This window comes from Cryphonectria parasitica (genome assembly GCF_011745365.1).
Source record: "Cryphonectria parasitica EP155 unplaced genomic scaffold M406scaffold_5, whole genome shotgun sequence".
Classification (NCBI taxonomy): Eukaryota; Fungi; Ascomycota; class Sordariomycetes; order Diaporthales; family Cryphonectriaceae; genus Cryphonectria; species Cryphonectria parasitica.
In genome coordinates this window covers 3,845,708-3,862,944 of record NW_024468913.1, presented here as the reverse complement: position 1 = coordinate 3,862,944, position 17,237 = coordinate 3,845,708, and the positions used below count along the sequence as shown (strand labels likewise).

The following is a 17,237-nucleotide window of genomic DNA, read 5'->3' as shown; positions in this document are numbered from 1 at the left end:
TTTGTCGAAGGTTCTGATCTTTGGGGTCACAAGAGCAAGTCATCTTGTGTCAATTTCTTGGACTAAAATACAATTGATCTAGAAAATTCGAGTACCCCCTGTGTCATCATCATCGCGCCCCGTTTTGCGCACAGAAGGACCCAAAATAGACCCAAAAGTCATCCCTCAGGCTGGCCCATGCTCACTGGAGTCGAGTGTCAGTCCTTCTTTAGTGCTCATCACGTACGCCAGTATTGGCACACATCCTGGCTAGAGCCTCTAGAGCGTCTTCGTCACCGTTATCGACCATCTCCATCTCCTCGAACTCGATTTCCTCCCGCTCCTTGTCCTGGTCATCCACCGACTGGTCGACTTGACGGTGGCCAGACCGAGCACCTTCGTCAAAAAGGTCGAGGATGTCGCCGCGGTGTAAGATCTTTCCACTCACAGTGCGGGCAACGTGCTCATCTTCAGCTCCCTGCTTCTTGTCCGTAACCTTTTGCTCACCGGTTCCGGTTCCCTGCTCATCCTTTATGTCCTCGTGAACGCTCTTCTGGGCTTTCTCAGCATCGCCGCTGGTGCCGAACCACTTGCGTGTGACTGGCTGTCCACCGGTCGCAATCCTGGCCAGCTCCCGATGGAACAGCCAAGGAAAGCTGATGAGGGGCATATGCGAGTCGGGACCTTGGCCGCCGGTGACTCCTTGGCCCTCCTCGTTGAGCACAGGCATCGAACGTCTCGCCAGTGTGGCCTGAACCTCGTTATAAGTCACCTTGTACATGGCCGCCACAAAGCGGTCAAGATTCTCGAGGTCTATGTCGGAGTGGGAGAAGATGGCCGACTTATGATCAACACCAGTCACGGCTTCCACACAAGCAACGCGGAACCGCTCCTTCAGGGCAGAGACTTCACGACCAATCACCTCTTGTAGCTTATAATCGTTGCCAACACGGGGCCGAGAGAGAACAAAGGTCGACCAAACCTCGAATTCGCTGATAGGTCTCTCATGTTGGCCCATGAGCCGGAGCATGGCGACATCATATTTGGCCTTGACCTTGCCAGCCTTTTCAAGCTCCTCGTCCGAGTGCTGGAAGCGCGACAAGATCCGCTCATCAAATTCCATCTCGTATGCTGGGCTGAACACCTCGATGTTGACCCGATCGTAGATACGGCCGAGAGGCCTGTTGGACTTGTACGAATTTCGCTCGCGTTCCATGAAATGCGGGAAACTCTTGGGATTGAGAGACCTATGCATGACCGCCGGTGTTCCTGATTTGACATAGTCAACAGCCAGCGAATGGAATTTGGCAAGCTCAAGGCCTGAGGACGGTGTCAGTATTGATACTTGTATCTTCTTCTTCAGGGGAAAGCGGCGAGCTGACTTACACTTTGGGTGCTTGGGGCCGATTTTGTCCGCCCAGGCCTTGTGCGCAGTGGCTATGAGTCCCAGAGAGTCGTTTTTCATGTACTGCGCGTAGAATGCACACATTTGATTGATCGTAATGTCCTGAGAACCGTCCAATCCCGGCGTAGCAGACTCGGTATCGTGGTCCATGGGCGGGAAGTTCCACTCCTTGGGCAGCAGTCGCTGGTCCCAGATGACGAAGAAGTCATCGCCGTCAAGATCGCCGCCAGAGCACATGCTAGGTATGTCTCGATCACCTCGCTGGGGAAACACAACGACGTTCTTGAGGTGGCGTAGTCCAGGAGCATCGATGGCCTGGACGACTCGGATGTCGCCAGGGTGGAGGGACGGGTTGCGTCCAACGACGCAAAGTCCCTCCACGACCCTATAGTTGGTATCGTTGTTGGGATCAGAGCCTTCCTTTGGGACCTGAAGGAATATTTGTGGTAGAGAGTGCTCGTCCCTCTTTCCACGGCCCTCAGTATCCTTCGAATGACCTCTGAGGACCCCAAGCTCGTCAACACAGCCGTACAAGAACGCACTCTTGCTGACACCGATTGCGGCTTTCTGTTTCAGGCGTTGGAGAGCCCAGCACCTCCAGAGACGGAGCAGAGTCCATAGAAATGGCTCGTTGCTGTCCATGAAGACCTTGACCATCTCGGATATGACCAATGTGATTTGATTCTCGTCGACCCGCTGCTGCAGAAGGCCGGAAGCCTTGGTTGCGGAAGTCAGGGCCTCTTCGTATTCTTTCAGCTCCTCTTCGAGAAGCTCCAGGAAGACCTTATCCTGGACACCAAGGCAATTCAAGATAGGAATGATCTGCGTGTTGAGCGTGGCCTGGGAGAACTTAGAGACCTTGATGATCTCCAGACCGTTGTAGGGTGCTAGGAATTTCTGCTGCGAGGGACGTATGTGAACCTCTTTGGGAGGAACATCGGGCCAGACCACGAGCACGCCCTTGCAGCCTCCCATTCGCACTTGAAAGCACGAGGGCACATCGACCAGGTCCTGCTCAAGAGCGACCATTCTTGCGTTGAACATGGAGATCTTGCCAATTCCGTCGGTGAAGTTCCAGAGTTTGCCATCTTTCTGACGTTCAATATCGCTGACTGGGACAATCTTGGGGACACTGATACCACTCACTTGGCGAGTGGTAGTGAAACACTGTCCCATCCGTGCTGCGAATTTCCCGACCGAGCGGATGTGTTTGAGATCACCCATCCACTCTCGGATGCTCTCGCAGGTGACGTGGTCAGTGGCGCAAAAGAAGAAAGCCCCATGCTCTCGGAACTGAGAGTTGCTCCAAGCGAGAACCTTGTAATGACGGTCGCCAATGACGATACCATTCAGGAGAACCCTTAAGACACGAGTATATAACTCATCCGACTTGCTAGAGCCCTGGTCAGACCAGATCTTGCCGAAGGTCAGCTCATCCGTGAATTGAACTCGCAAGAATCGGTCAGTTAGGTCGGAGTATTGGCGGAGGATTCGATTGGTGAGCTCCACCGAAGGAGTCTTGAAGTAGATGGCTGTAGGAGTGACGACAGCCTTGCGGACCATGGCTGCATGAGCTGGGACCTTAGCAGTAGGCCAGTAATAGAGGATCTTGGGGTCCTCGAACATGCTTATGGGCTTGTAATAAGGGACGTTGTGGTCAGCAATGCCTTCCAGCATCATACGAGCCCGATCGATGTCGAAGCTGTTGAGTTTCGCGAGAAATTCCGCGTCGATATTATACTCATTAAGTAGACCCTGAGAGATGCAGGCCTCTAGTTGGTATCGAACCTCGAAGGGAAGGTGGACACGGCTCATATTGAGCCACTCCATAGTCGTTCGTGGCGCTGAACTGTCGAGAAGTGTCCAGGCGGTGGTCTGGCCAGGTTCCACCATGGTAAATCCGTGGCCTTCCTCAATCTTGACGTTGTAATCTGTGAGGTGTCGTTCACAGCGCATCCACAAATCTTCGAGATTGGTCGGCAGGCGTAGGAAGTAGTTGGTCCAACGGCCAACATCAACGGTCCGGTATTCTTTGTGCAGCTTGGCTGGCGCTGTGCTGGCACAGGGCTGGGTGGCGTGCGCGATCTGGTTTGTGATTTCGAGCTGGCGCATCCAGGTGTCCCGTTCCTGCCATACTGACAATTGGTCGTCGTGAGAGTAGGCGACGCTGTCTGGTCTGCTGAAAATCTCGGGAGGGCTGGGCAGCTGTATGAGCAGGGCCCAAGTGCCATCGTCTTGCTTGATACGGACAATTTTCTTGATGTGACTGAACTTGATAGGGATCTTGAGGTTTTGCGGGCCCGTCTTGCCCCAAATGTCAAGCCTGAACGAGATCTCGATGTAGCGTCGGAAGAACTGGACAGCCATGCGCACAGTTTGGTACTCATTCTGAGGCATCTTCAGCATGGTGTCCTCCTTGGCCATCATACATAGGAGCAGTTGGTCGGTGGGGAGGTTGATCTGGCGTGGTACATCTTTGCCCAGCGGAGTCTTGATCCAATCATCGTACCGGTTGACGCGTTGGACCTGTACAGGGACGCGAACAGAGGAGCCGTCCGCCTTGTAGATATCCAAGGACTCAGCAGGTCCAGGCCAGGGCGGCCACATGTTTGGAGGCGGGTCAATGGTGACGTTGGCGCTGCCGACACTCTGACCGTCATCATTCTCGAAGATTTCGATCCTTGTAAGGAAGAGATTGTATCTGACCAGGGAAAGATGAATGTCTCGAGTAGTAATATCAGGCGGAAGGCGATTAAGCCTAATTGTGATGCTGGTGATGTCCCACATGTTTGCACCAGATAAAAGTTGGTGGAAGGTGTTGTTGCGTGGCTGATGCTGTGGGGACAGCCCTTGGGCAGGAGAACCAGTGCCATGTCTCGATCGAGGGGAGGTATGTGAGGCACGTTGACGGGAGGCATGTCGATAGCGTGAGGCTCTGGAGTGGTCAGCCTGGCTTGATGCGAATTGCATCCAGATTTCAGGTGTGCTCCTGGTCGTGGGGCTATTACGCAGGCTCGCATGAGTATTAGGGGCCCTGGTAGGGGTGGTCATGGTGGTCTGCCTTCGAGGGTGACCCTCACGGGTTGTTAAGTGCTGACTTGTCATGAGGTCGAGACTGATGCATTCAGTGGTGATGCTTGATAGACTGTGGTTACTTGTCTGGACTTGGTGCTCTTCGAGCATGGGACTTGATGTGCCTCGGACAGGGGTGAAATCTGCTGCTGCATTTGCTAGACCAGTATCAATAGAGAGAAGAAGAAGAACAAAAGGCAGGAGCAGTGAAATTATTTCTCCAAGAAGAAACTGCTCCCAGCCACAGCATAAAGCAAATAGAGGAGAGGTGGAAGCCTAAGGATGAGGTCCTCAGGAAGGTTGTTTGTTGACAGGGTTGGAGATAGGAGATGGGGCGATGAAGCACAGCCAGGCGCCTTGTATGTATGTGCACGCAGAATGCAGAAGTAGAGAGAGTTTAGGTGAACGCGCTAGAAGAAGAGGTGGGAAACAGGGAAGGTGCACCACAGAAATGCAAGCCTGCTCAAGATTGCAGAAGCTTGCTTGTTGTTTGAAATGGATAAAGCTGCAGCATGCCGAAGAGACAGCTCCTATTCATTTGCTTTGTCAGTGAAGTTACATATGTGACAGTGGTAGGGAATTTCAAACCCAGCAAACAAAGTCTTGACAATGAGGAATCCCTTCACCTTGTAAACCTAACAATGAAGGGTTAAAGAGTGCAGTGGGCGTCGAAGATGGAATTATATTTTAATACCTAGACTGGAAACAAGAGGCAGGTAAATATTTTGGAAAAGACCGGGAGAGGCTTCACCAGCTAATGCCTTCTGGAATTTGCATTGTCTTAATTGTCAAGAAAGAGAGAGGAGATGCGCCTCCCTCATTAGCAGGGGCTGGAAAACTAAGGAATACAATTTCAGTGAGAGTGAAGCGTTGATGACGGTGTTGTTGTCCCCATCATAGGAACGTAGAAGGGTCAGGACGCTCCAGTACAGTCTGATTTCCTAAATCAAGTGTGTACAGAGAACAAAGTTCCTCTTGTCTGTTCACACACCACACAGTATGTAGCAAGTCCAGAAATGTACCCCGAGATGAAACTGTCATGAACTTTTAAAATGCTGCCAGGATCTACCGAATGCTGAACCTGTCCATGCCATTGTGCTTGGATTTCATCCTTGTTTTCTTTCTTTTTGACTCAAGAGACAATGCCACTCATCACCGTTTTCATTTATCAGTCGATGCCCTGCCTCACTTTTTACCCTGGCGCCAGAACTCGAGCTTATTGTTCTCAAGTTCCATCATCTGCACGAAGGCCATCTCGAGGCCCGTATTTAAGTAAGACTCAGACATGCCGATCGAAGATCTTCCCAGGGTTCCTATTCAACAGAGTGAGCGGGGCCGGTCCATCCTAATGGCCAGAGAAGGGCATCAAAGATGTACTCACAAGATCCAATACGGGTCCAAGGCGGCCTTGATTGCCCTCATGACCGCAAGCGTCTCAGGCCCGACCTCCAACAAGAGGCTGTCTTTCTTGCCCCAGCCAATCGAGTGCTCCCCTGTACACGTCCCTTCCATGTCGAGGGCACGCTTGACCATATTCTTGACACACTCCTCAACCTTCTCCCGCTCACCATTGACAGGGTTGTAGATGATGCTCTCGTGGAAGTTGCCGTCACCAATATGTCCCAAAATCGAGGCGAACAGGCCTAGGTCATCCATTTCCTTCTTGCTGACCTCGATAATGTCGGCAAGCCGGCTGAAGGGGACAGCCACGTCAGTGCTCCCTATTGAGCAGGAATGTCAGCATAGCAATAGATTAGGAAATGGGGGGCGGATTGAGGATAAAAATGGCGCCGCCAGACTCACAAACTTCCTCCCCCTCCCTCCGGAGTGCGAGCATGCTCCACAAACTCTCCTTTCGCGCGCTCCACAGTAGCTTCTGCTCGCGCGCATCCTTTGCAAACTCAAAGTTGCTGCCTGCATTCCTCCTCGCAATGCTCTGCACCGTGCCGATATTTTCCTTCACGCTGGCCTTGGTGCCGGCAAATTTAAAGAACAACGTCGGCATCTCCTTCCACACGCGCGGGGCAGTTGCGCCTCCTAGGTTGACCACGCGCATCTGCACCTCGTCCATGATCTCCATGGCCGCGACGGGCACGCCCGTCTGCATCACCTCTGCCGCGGCAGCTGCTGCGTCGCGGATTGTGGGGAAGGTGACGACCGCTACGGAAAGGTCTTCGGGGACCACGGTGAGCTTGAGCGTGGCTGTTTGACCTTGTTGTTAGACAGAACATACTTGCATGTGTTGGGACTGATCTCGTAGGGAAGTCATGGGTGGATACATGAGTAGCCTTACCTTCTGTGACCAGTCCCAGCGTGCCTTCTGACCCTACAAATAGTCCGTTCAAATTATACCCAGCGGAGGACTTCCTCGGTCGCCGACGCGTCTTGATGATAGTCCCATCAGCGAGCACGACCGTGAGGTTGATGACCCAGTCCTTCATTGTGCCATACTTGACAGCATTCGTCCCGGAACAGTTTGTGCCAATCATTCCTCCGATCTTGGCAGATGGACCTGTTGCATCTCGCTCAGCCATCATCACTTTTGTTGCTCCAAAGCAGGCTGCCGAAAAGAGACTACTTACCAGGATCAACTGGAAAGAAGAGGCCACTGCCCATCTTGGCAAGGTGGGCATTGAGATCCTGCCATCCAATACTAGGCTGCACTACAATATCCATATCCTCCTGGTTGAATTGGATGATCTGGTCCATGTAGGCAAAGTCGACACTGACGCCCCCAAACGGCGCTGAGAAGTTTCCCTCGAGCGAGCTGCCACCAGAGTACGCAATGATGGGCACGCGGTACTTGTAGCAAATCCGTGCGATCGTGCTCACTTGCTCTGTGCTTCGTGGGTAGGCTACGGCCACTGGCAAGCCGTCTGGGTTGGTCGTGCTCCACTCTGAATAGCCGTGTGCATGCAGGTCATCCGGGTCAGTGGAGATGATGTCGTCCTCAGCCCCGAGCTCATCTCGGATCTCTTCAATGGCCTGTCCGTGTGGTCAGTCAATGCGATCAATTATCGAGGTTTCGGAGCCTGATTTCGGAGCTGGCATCATTGTTTGTACGAGTGAGACTAAAAAACGGAAAAGAAATAAGTCTCACAATTTCCATCTCCCTCATACTCGCATACCGCGGAAAGTGCCCAATGCTGTCCAACAACATGGCGCCTTTTCCATCACGCCCCATTGTCGTGGTCGCAAGACCCCAGCCCACTAGGCCGGCGACGAGGGCGATACCAAAGACTCCGTTCCCGCTCCACTTTGAAGCCGGACTCTGTTGTGTATGAGCACTCTGAGATGATGATTTGCTCGTCGTGCTGGTATATCTTCTCTGGATGGCCTTGTTGGCTACGGCCAACGACCTTGCAGCGCCAGCCAAAGCGGCGCTGCTGGTAGAGATCTGCAGCTTATTTCCCGGGCGGAAACAACGGCCTAGACTCCTGGTACTGGAGGGCGGCAGCGCCCTCCAGATTGAGTTGAGTGTCATGCAGGCGGCTGGGATAGTAACTGTGAGGTACTGATATCGGGGCTTTTGATTGGACTTGGGGTCCAGGATGCGGTCGATCCGGATCTGTGCCGCCTGATCGTAGATCTGGCGGAAATAGGAATAATTCTTCTATTCAAGAAGCGGCGTTACAATTCTGTCGTGCTCATTATCTCGAGTGTCATATGTTTATCACACAAAAGTCACGAGCCTCGCGCGACGAGGTGCAAGACGATGCAAGATGAAGAAGCCTCGTCAGACAGTATGACCTAAGATAGCGAAGAGCGGAGATTTGGAAGCCAGCAGACCGAACTACTACCTCAGAGGGCGTCGTTGGGAATATAAAGGCCTCAAGAAAAAATATGTTGCTGCTGTTTCTGCTACAAAGAGAGAGATAGAGAGACAGAGATAGTGAATATGTGAGTGACTAGAGAGCATAGCCCCCCTCGTCCAGCAGGGAGTGAATAGTGGCGGGCGATGACGGCAGTGACGGTGGGTACGGATTCCAAAGGCGCAACACCTGCTCTGCCGAGTAAAACAGACGTAGATTTCTAGATGGAAGACTCCAATGACTGCCTTAGTGAGGTAGGTGGTAGCGTCTATCCGGTTCCAGATCCGAGCGATAGAGGCTCACCAGACTGGACGGGTTGGTCAGGCGCGGGGTACCCACACAAACGGATATCTGCACCCTCGGCGGGTAGGTGGTGGTGGTGGTGGTGTGCTGTGAGCTGTATGCAATCAAGGTGCCAGAATAGGAAGAGACGACGGAAGGAGACAGGACGTGGACTGCCACGGCCCATTTATGTTGAATTTATAAACCCCGCTTGCAAGTGGCCAGCTGAGTGCAGATGCAGAATAGGGCCACCGACGATGGCCTCGAGGAGTGGGGTCCACCGCTTGCGAAATCCAATCGGTAGACATTGACGACATCATGCACAGGACTGCTTTTCTCTCTCTCTTCTTTTCCTTTGCTTACGATGGCACTTGCGGCACAAGGAAACTATGTCGTTGTTGGTCTCAGGGGCGCCTGGGCTCCGCGAGGCGGAGGTGGCAATACCGTCTGGTACCGGGAAAATCTGGACAGCATCAACTCATGTGCTGGGTGGGCGGAGGGGCTATTGATCCATCTAGCCGTGGACTTACACAAACCCTGCCGTAAGAGGGATGGAGGCTGTAGAAGAAGCATATCACCCTTGAGCCCAGAACCACCCAGCCCTAGTGGGTGAAGGAGGTACGTACGAGAGAAGTGTGGATTTTGGGGCATGGAACGAGTTTCCATTACCTAAAAGCTAGTGAGCAGAAAAAAGGAAAGTCGAATCAAAACGGCGGGAGGATCGTGCAAACCTCCGAAATGTCGGTATCGAGCAAAAGCCATCCGGGGTCAGGTCCTGACCCGTTGGTCGAGGCTCTAGCCCCATAGGGTGGCGTGAATATTTGTATCCTTGCGTAACAAATTGACAAATGACGGTCCCAGACGAGATGTATGCTGAAAGACCACGCACAGGGCTCTCAAGGCGTTGTGATCAAAATACCTCTCTACTATCTTCATCTTGTTCGGTCTGCGGGTGTGGTCTAGCGGCAACTGATGGGCATTGTAGGCCTCGAAACCAGGCTGGTGGCAGGATCGATACAATCGCGGTCTGCCGGATGGCCACTTCACCGGATTTCTCCGCAGGATATCCCTTTCAGGTTAGCTACGTGACGGCAGCTCATCAACAGGGAAAGTAGAGACAAGAAGAAGGAAAACGCAAAGAAACAAAATAAAGAGGATGTCGGCCCAAGTGCCTCTCCGAGTAGTCTTGTGGGCACCAACCCGCAAGTCCCTCACGGATCGCTGCCGCAATATACGCAGGAGTTGCGGTCACCTTTTGTGGTGGGTTGGTCAGAAAGAGAATCAATGCTTTGGAAGCACGAGACCCCCCAGCCTGCATGTTGCAACAAGTCCTAGACTGGTTCACGGCACTCGCACACAAGAAATAAAGATGGATTCCAGACAGGCGCCTGCCGTCCCGAGGAACCTGTTTCCGAGCATCATGCAGCTCGGCCCTGCGAGCTGGGACGCACCTCAATCAGATGGTCAGGTGTCGTCAAGGCCAGGGTAGATCGTCGAGGCGATGGTGGGGGCCAGCAGCCAGTGGCTGGTGGATCTCGGTCTCGGGGCCTGCCAGCTAGTCCTGCAGGTGCAGGCTTGGTACAACACCCTCTTCTTTCTGACTGCATGGAAGGGGGTTGTATCGCAGAGATCTGGTCTGGCAGGGTCAGACGTCTTCAAAGCTTCTTTCCCCAGCCAGAGGTTGAAGGATGCTACTGCTGCTCTTCCAGGGCGCACTGATTCATCCTGCTTCCCCATCCTCGATTCGGCTCGCTGTTCTCCTCATGGGAGTGGGAGGATAGTAGTCGAGCTACTAGTGGGCCTGGATGGGATGCAGTGAGGAGCCAAGAGGAGGGTGAACGCCATAGCACCTGGTTCTGAATTTGTGGGGAAGTTTGACAGGTTCCGCAGTGAAACAGACGCTGTGCAACCGTCGACGATGGAGTTGTGCTTCGGGACAACGGTGAACGAGAGACTTGGGGCGTGCATGACTGGCGGGGTTCGGGGTGATTCTAGATCACAGTCCCGAAACGAAGACGATGGGAGGGACAATGGGTGAAGGGGCGAGCTGAGGCGAGGAAGGCGTTGGTCGGGATGGTCTCCAAGCCCATCGCCGTCATCGGCCAGGCCTGCGATTGGCCCGTGCAAGGTCCCAACATACAAGCCAAGTCTGGGGAAGCCCCACATCGCCTGTTCGCGTTGCTCTTTGATGGATCATTTTTCCTTCTGACTGCACTGCTTTTCTCGTCCATGTCAACCATTTCAAAGCCCTCCGCCGTCTTATAAACGTTGCTCGTTGACGGAACTCTGTTGAGATGACACCCGCAGCCCACACTACCTTCAGCACTTTGACCACGGGGACAAGAGGGTTGCGTCCCGGCTCAGGGCTCCGTGTATCCGGCCGACTTGCGTGCTGCAAGTCTCACGTGTGCGCACACCGCTATACATTACCAAGGGGAAAGTGAGAATACTACACCCGTTGTCTCGTCTGAGGCGCAGAAGGCCTTGCAGAGGACCAGCTCACTTCACATAAGAAGGGGAAAAAGAAGATTGCCTGCGGGACCGCCTTAGACAGGTCCAGGCAGTGGAGAGAGCAAGCACGGCGCGAGTACACACGAGGCAGGACGGATGGCATCATCACGCCCCATCATTTCCAGGGGCACACGATCTGCCTCCTCCAGCTGCTGCAATTTCCAAGTAAGCCGCAAGAACTGCCGCGCACGGTGGAAAACCCCTCACGATCTCTGCATTGGCCTGGCTTCCTGCCAGGCAAGATGCACCCAGCGGGCCGCAAGGCGTTTTGCTCGGCGTCATGCACCTGTCGTGCGGCCACGTAAGAATTGCGATCCGTGGTTGCATTGACTGCTAACCGGCCCTCGGTTGCTACCTTCGAGAAGTGTTGTGGAACGAGCTTATTCTCTTTTTTCTCCCCTTTGCCCTCCTGACTCTCCCTATGAGAATGGTTGCCTAGAGAGGCAGGTGGCCTTGGGGGCCTGTTGGGATTCCTTTTTGGGAAGTATGGACGATCTGGGGGGTACGTATACTAGATTTTCCGATCACAGACATTTGACTACTGGGAGGAAGGGAAAAAGAAAAGGCAAAAAGGGAAAGAAAGAAAAGAAAAGAAAAAAATCTGATTGCGGTCGTTGGTCTCTTGCCCGCCGGCGAGGGCGACAGGGAAACTAATTTGCTCACGTCATGCTGAGTGACAATTTAATTCCCTTGTCATGTCCGCACCATGACCACATCACAAGACGGCTTTTATATTGTCTAATGGGCAGAGGATGTTAATATTGTCTTCATAGTGGCTTACTTGGTTGCAGGGTAGACATTGGGTAAGCTGCGACGATCTCTTGTCCCAACTCCGGCTTGAAGCCAGTTTTGGAAGTGGCCACGACGCAAATTGTCAGAGGCAACCATCTCCTGGTACACCCCGCAAAACTCTCAGCGTGGTGGCGCATTATTAAACGCAGGCAGCTAAAAGGCAGTCTCGAAATGTGGCTGACGTGATGGGCAAAACGGTGGGGAGCATGAGACACATCACGTAGGCCGAGCCCCACTAGAGCACCCAAGCTTTCTGACCGCCAGGTCTTACCATTTAGTAACTCGTCATGAGGCTCATCATGAGAGTGGGGAAGAAAGTGTATTCGCTGAGGTGAACTTTCAAGGTAGTAGCAAGTCCAGACAGAGTATAGCTAATGAGTTCCGAATAAGCGATGGTCAAGGAAAGGAAACAAGACAATACGAGCCTCATTACGCCTGCGCATTCCCCCCCTCCCCCCCTTTCAATGTACTAGCAGACTGGGAAGCCTTTGTATGCTATCAATGCTTCGTGTGACCGGTTCCTCCTGCGCCTAGGGAGTACGGCAGTTGGGAGAGCTCCCAGACGTTAAGTCATCTTGTAAGCACCAAGGATGCTCTCAAAGTCTACCATGCCTACACACACCTTGGATGGGTCATGCAGGAACATACGGCTCGGCGCCTCAAGACAGTGTCCCTCTTCTGCAAGTCAGTTCCCTCCCGCGTCCAAGAAAAATCCCGTGTTCCCAATTGTGTGGACGCGGTAATTTCCATGTCATGCAGTAAGTAGACCTCCATAGAACGCCTCCTCCATGGCGATTGGTCCGTTCGGAATCCGACAGCATACCACAAGCATAAGCAAGCGAGCGCCTCTGCTCTCAAAAAGGACCAGCTTCGAGTTTTATTTTGCTTGGGTGTGATGATTTGAAGCCGATTGCGCCCTAGGTAAGGGCTACCTCCTAGGCAATAGTCGTGGACCTTTTCTGCATCAGTCTGATAGTAGTACTATGCGACATCAAAGTAATCGGAATGGATCGGCTCAGGGTCACTATTGAGGCTCGGGTTTACGGGAGGGGAGGGGGTGGCAGGGGAAGGAGGGCCGCGCAAGAGCACGCAGTGTGTGCAGGGAGTGAGCATCACAACTTTGATTGAGAAAGAGGAAGACGAATAGGACGTTTGCAAGAATTCATTACCCTGCGACCTCGGCGTGTCGGCTTATTGGGTTGGCTATCTACCATAGCGGAAATTCAGAGCCGAAACGTCCATAACGCCGTGTCCATGCCGTCACTTTTTATTTTCAAGTGAGAACCCCTTTTTGCCTAGACCAGTTGAACCAAACATCAATCATCACCAGGCCAGTCAGCCGCTTAGTTGCCGGCGATGGCGTTGGCACGGCGGCGGTCACGCTCCTCAGCGATGGTGAGCTTGACACCCTTGCCCTTGGGCAGGGAGATCCAGGGACGCTCGGCACCGATGATGAAGACGTTGGCCTCCCGGGTGGCGAAGGTGTTGTCGATGGCGTCCTTCAGGTGGACGATGTTGAAACCTCCATCGTGACGCTCACGGTGGGTGACAACACCGACACGACCCATGTTACGACCACCGGTGACCATAGCAACGTGGCCGACCTCGAACTTGACAAAGTCATCGATCTTTCCAGTGGACAGGCTGCAAAGTTGGTAAGTAACTATGTTTTTCGGAGGGGTTTGGTTGGGTGGGTGTTGGCCGAGCTTGACTCACTTGATCTTGACAGTGTCGTTCACCTTGATGGCAGGGTCAGGGAAGCGGATGCTATAGCAGGGGGTTAGCAACCAAGAAGTAAAGGAGAGACGTACCAGCCGTTGATGATCTCGCTTCGACGAATCATGAATCTTTCATTCTCCTCGCCCGCGCAAAGGGGGACGAGGAGAACGCGTGGATTCGGAATCAACCAAAGCTTGGTCCAACGGCTGACAGATGGCTCAAGAACTCACGTTCTGGCATCATGCGTAACCAAGAATGGGATACCGCCACGGCCCAGCTGCACACGCTTGACCTTGCCCAGCTTGTACTCGGCCTCCTCGGCCTGGATGCGGTGGACCGTGAAGCGGCCCTTGGTATCGTAGACGAGGCGGAAGTTCTCGCCGGTCTTCTCGATGGAGACGACGTCCATGAAGCCGGAGGGGAAGGTCATGTCGGTGCGGACCTTGCCATCGACCTTGACGAGGCGCTGCATGAGGATGGCCTTGGTCTCACGGTAGTTCAGGGCGTACTTGAGGCGGTTGCGGATGAAGACGATGAGGGGCAGGCAGTCGCGAGCCTTGTGGGGACCAGCAGAGGGCTTGGGAGCGTAGGAACCGGACAGTTTGTCCAGGAGCCAGTGCTTGGGCGCGCTGAGGCGCTTCTGGTGCTTCTTAGCTGTATCGCAGAAATGCAGTCAGTATCATGATGGCCCATCTATTGGTGTTCTCTTGCATTGTAGGAATTGGGTTTCCCAGAACCAGCATCAACTGCAGCAGCTCGCAACCTGGTGGAAGTCGAGCAAGCCATGCCACTAAAGCATGCATAGGAGTTGTCAATTGGTGCATTACTTACGACCGCGACCCATCTTGTCTGTCTTGTGGTTGGATTGTTGTCGAGGTGGTTGGGTGGTTGTAGAGAAGCTGGCTGGTCGAGAAGGAAAAGAAGTTCCCGATTAAACTGTTCGAGTTGAAAATTTGGCAAGCAGTGGGTTTGCTTCACCCTAGCGCTGCGCTAGTCCTGAAAAAAAAAAATGATGCACGTGACCTGCTGGGGAGTGTGCCACGCCTGCCCACTTGCGAAACCCCGTGATCCCTGCTTGTCGGCTCAAGCAGACCGCCGAATGCCCCCCTGTGTGCTCCTTTCTCGCAGGCTGTTATCACCAGGGCCCAAACCATGATCAACTCAAGATTGGGAAAAGTGATAATTGAGCGCAAAGAAACCAAATCGCTTTGTTTAATTCTAGCAAGATTGCTCCAGATTCTAAATTGAAAGGCGATTCAAGGTGAGGAGGCCTTTTTACAGGTTTTTCATCCTCCCAACTCGAAACCATCCGTCCATTACTCCGTGCATAGCAGGCTCCAGGATCCCCAAACAACAAGGTATCGAAACAACAGCCTGTCTGAATAGACAACAGGAAAACGCCCATATTCCCTCGTAAAATCCTCCATGAACTCAAATAATACCCGTCCTGCCAAGCACTAAAAAGAAAACACGCTGTACACAAATGGCAGGTTCTGTATGCGATGCCCGAGCTCGAGGTTCATTCGTCCAAAAGCAACCTGGAAATGTCCATCATCCCAACAAAGGCTCCGGATGCGGACTGCTCGTTGCCTTCCAACACCTCGCCTTCCAAAGTTTCTCTTGAGAACGAGTCCATGCCTGGCAGCTCGTGGAAGCTCCCACCTCCGGTCATCCCGGTGGATGCGGATGCAGAAGGTGGAAGCGATCCTGCCCACTTGGGCATCGTGACCTCTTCCCTGGACCCTGCCTGGCGTAGGTGTGGCTCCAGCGTCATCAGCGAGTTCTCGTTAATCATGTTGTTCACAGTCGGCTCCATGACATTGTTGCTTCTGGATGACGGTGCAGGACGCGAGGGCAGAGCGGGTCCACCCGAGATGGGCTCCTTAGTATGTCCCTGCTTCTCCTCGATCTGCTTGTACATATCAGGGTACTTGTTGCGCACCCTGTCCCTCAAATCGGTCGGCTGGCGGCTGGACAGGTCAAACCTGGGGTCGCGTTGAATCTTGGTCCAAGCGGGCCCGTACATTTGAAGACCCTCGAGGATTTGGTCGTCATCCTGTTGCGTAAAGGGACGCCTCTCCCGTCTGTGGGACTTCTTGAACGGGCCGTGTATACCCATCGCCTGGAGATCCTCAATCTTCTTGCGGTGCGCCCTGCTCTTCTTCGGTTTGGCTGTCGAGTCAGACTCCTGCTGTCCTATTGTAGTCTGGCTTGAAGACCTTGCCAGCACTGGTTCTTCTTTGCTGGAGTGTCCTGCTGGGTGCTCTGGGTCGGCAAGTATGTCCTCCAACAACAGTACCGTCTTCGTCTTGCCCTTTGGCCGTGGCTCGGCTGGTGACAGACTGGCAGACTTGTCCTGAGAACGCAGGCTCTCCCTACTCTTGCTCGGCCCTATCCGAAGCTCGTCAGGGCAGCATGTGCGAAATCGATCTTTTAGGTCACCCGCTGTCCGCCCGTTGAAACTGTATTCAGGGTCGTCCAAGATGCTCGTCCATTTGCCAACTCCGTACTTGCTCACGCCAAGTAACAAGTGCTTGGTTTCTTCCTCTGACCACTTCTTCCTCGGCTTGGCCGCCTTTCTCTTCACCTTGGCCAAGGGCCGCTCTGTCTCTATTGTGAGTCCAGGATACTCTGGCCTGGCCTCGCTGAGGGAACACGTCTCTTGTGCTTCTGGCGCCTCGACACTGTTGGTCGGCATACTGGCACTGTTGCCACTCAGCTGGTTCAACGTATGCAAGCTTGCGGGTGCGACACCCTCATTTCCGTCGTCAAGAGCGATTGGGGGGAAGACAGCCGCGTTCGGCGGCGGTTCGTAGAGGCCATTGATTATAGGAGGCATGATATTCTGACTGATGTTCTGCGTCGACTTTTGCTTCTTCAGAGGTTGCGGCAGGTGCATGATGTCGTCCTTGACTGTCATGGCCCGCTGGCGTTTCTTGGTCGAGAGATCGTCCGCCGTCGTCGACGATGCGGACATGGGTTCGGGCACATCATCGAGAATGTGATTAAGCGAGTGCGAGGACTCGTTGATTTCTGGGTTGTCGAATAGCATCCGCAGCGAAATGGCACCGCCAAGGTTCTGCCGGCTCGGTCCGGATACAGATCCTCCTGTTCCTCCTGCTCCTGCTCCTCCTCCATCGTGATTGTAGCGGCCCGTGTTGTATTCCTCTCGGATGGATGCCAGAGACGGGATCTGGTGGACAGACTTGGAGGCGGGCTGCTTCTCATTGTTGTTGTTGCTGCTGCTGCTGCCGCTGCCAGCGTCGGGCTCGAGCGGAGGCAGGGAAATGTTGGACGTCTTGGCGAAGCTGCTGAAGCTCTGTATGGGCGGGAGGTCTGGGGGCGGGTAGTAGGAGTCCTCGGGGGAGGCGTTCGTGTTGTTGAGCAGGTGCATCAGCCGCGGCTCGATGGTGGCCATCGTGTAGGTCGGCGAGGGGGCATCTGGGAGAGTGGGTGACGGCCCCCCTGAAAGGGCTCGAGCTTCACGAGAGGATTGCCTTTGTCGAAGCCCGAGGATCAATCGCCATGCATATGTGGGGTTCGTCGCCGGAGTTTCCGCTCCCTTAGACGGGCACCAGATGAAAAAGAGGTGTCTGTCGTGACCAGACAAACAAGTAGTCGAGCCTGAGGCAGCGGTCAAAGGTGGCGAGCCGTCTTGGGAGGGA

The 17,237-nt window shown here is 53.7% G+C and overlaps 4 protein-coding genes across 4 annotated transcripts; all 4 read right to left on the bottom strand.

Moving 5' to 3' along the window:
• Window positions 1-376: 376 nt before the first annotated feature.
• Sad1 (Sad1 RNA-dependent RNA polymerase) lies at window positions 377-4,186 on the bottom strand (the record flags this gene model as incomplete). Its single annotated transcript, XM_040915348.1, has 2 exons — window positions 377-1,299; window positions 1,366-4,186. Coding segments are annotated over 2 exons (3,744 nt in total), but the record flags the coding sequence as incomplete, so codon positions are not given.
• A 1,124-nt stretch (window positions 4,187-5,310) lies between these two features.
• On the bottom strand, window positions 5,311-8,728 carry M406DRAFT_278842 (uncharacterized protein). The gene is made up of 6 exons (XM_040918362.1): window positions 7,557-8,728; window positions 7,039-7,441; window positions 6,750-6,968; window positions 6,260-6,658; window positions 5,838-6,177; window positions 5,311-5,769 (listed from the first exon to the last, which is right to left on the bottom strand). The coding sequence occupies exons 1-6, from the start codon at window positions 7,938-7,940 to the stop codon at window positions 5,736-5,738; spliced, it is 1,779 nt and encodes a 592-aa protein (XP_040776082.1). The 5' UTR covers window positions 7,941-8,728; the 3' UTR covers window positions 5,311-5,735.
• A 4,237-nt stretch (window positions 8,729-12,965) lies between these two features.
• Window positions 12,966-14,473, bottom strand: M406DRAFT_356821 (ribosomal protein S4e). Its single transcript, XM_040923534.1, has 4 exons — window positions 14,404-14,473; window positions 13,803-14,226; window positions 13,570-13,620; window positions 12,966-13,497 (listed from the first exon to the last, which is right to left on the bottom strand). Exons 1-4 carry the CDS (start codon window positions 14,414-14,416, stop codon window positions 13,197-13,199), a joined length of 789 nt encoding a protein of 262 aa, XP_040776081.1. The 5' UTR covers window positions 14,417-14,473; the 3' UTR covers window positions 12,966-13,196.
• A 286-nt stretch (window positions 14,474-14,759) lies between these two features.
• Window positions 14,760-17,182, bottom strand: M406DRAFT_98226 (uncharacterized protein). Its single transcript, XM_040926393.1, has 6 exons — window positions 16,869-17,182; window positions 16,775-16,820; window positions 16,256-16,738; window positions 15,952-16,159; window positions 15,235-15,828; window positions 14,760-15,162 (listed from the first exon to the last, which is right to left on the bottom strand). Exons 1-6 carry the CDS (start codon window positions 16,988-16,990, stop codon window positions 15,092-15,094), a joined length of 1,524 nt encoding a protein of 507 aa, XP_040776080.1. The 5' UTR covers window positions 16,991-17,182; the 3' UTR covers window positions 14,760-15,091.
• Window positions 17,183-17,237: the final 55 nt, after the last annotated feature.

Bases quoted from the DNA above. Each gene is read 5' to 3' on its own strand.
- M406DRAFT_278842 (XM_040918362.1), bottom strand. From the start codon at position 7,940: ATGACACTCAACTCAATCTGGAGGGCGCTGCCGCCCTCCAGTACCAGG. The intron at 6,969-7,038 runs GTAAGTAGTCTC...GAGATGCAACAG, and splicing joins CTTCTTTCCAGTTGATCCTG to GTCCATCTGCCAAGATCGGA. The intron at 6,178-6,259 runs GTGAGTCTGGCG...CCTGCTCAATAG, and splicing joins GAGGGAGGGGGAGGAAGTTT to GGAGCACTGACGTGGCTGTC.
- M406DRAFT_356821 (XM_040923534.1), bottom strand. The intron at 13,621-13,802 runs GTGAGTTCTTGA...CCCCTGCTATAG, and splicing joins GTTACGCATGATGCCAGAAC to CATCCGCTTCCCTGACCCTG. The intron at 13,498-13,569 runs GTGAGTCAAGCT...CCAACTTTGCAG, and splicing joins AACGACACTGTCAAGATCAA to CCTGTCCACTGGAAAGATCG.
- M406DRAFT_98226 (XM_040926393.1), bottom strand. From the start codon at position 16,990: ATGGCCACCATCGAGCCGCGGCTGATGCACCTGCTCAACAACACGAAC. The intron at 16,160-16,255 runs GTCGAGGCGCCA...CCCTTGGCCAAG, and splicing joins CCAGTATGCCGACCAACAGT to GTGAAGAGAAAGGCGGCCAA. The intron at 15,829-15,951 runs GTAGGGAGAGCC...CAGAGCACCCAG, and splicing joins TCGGATAGGGCCGAGCAAGA to CAGGACACTCCAGCAAAGAA.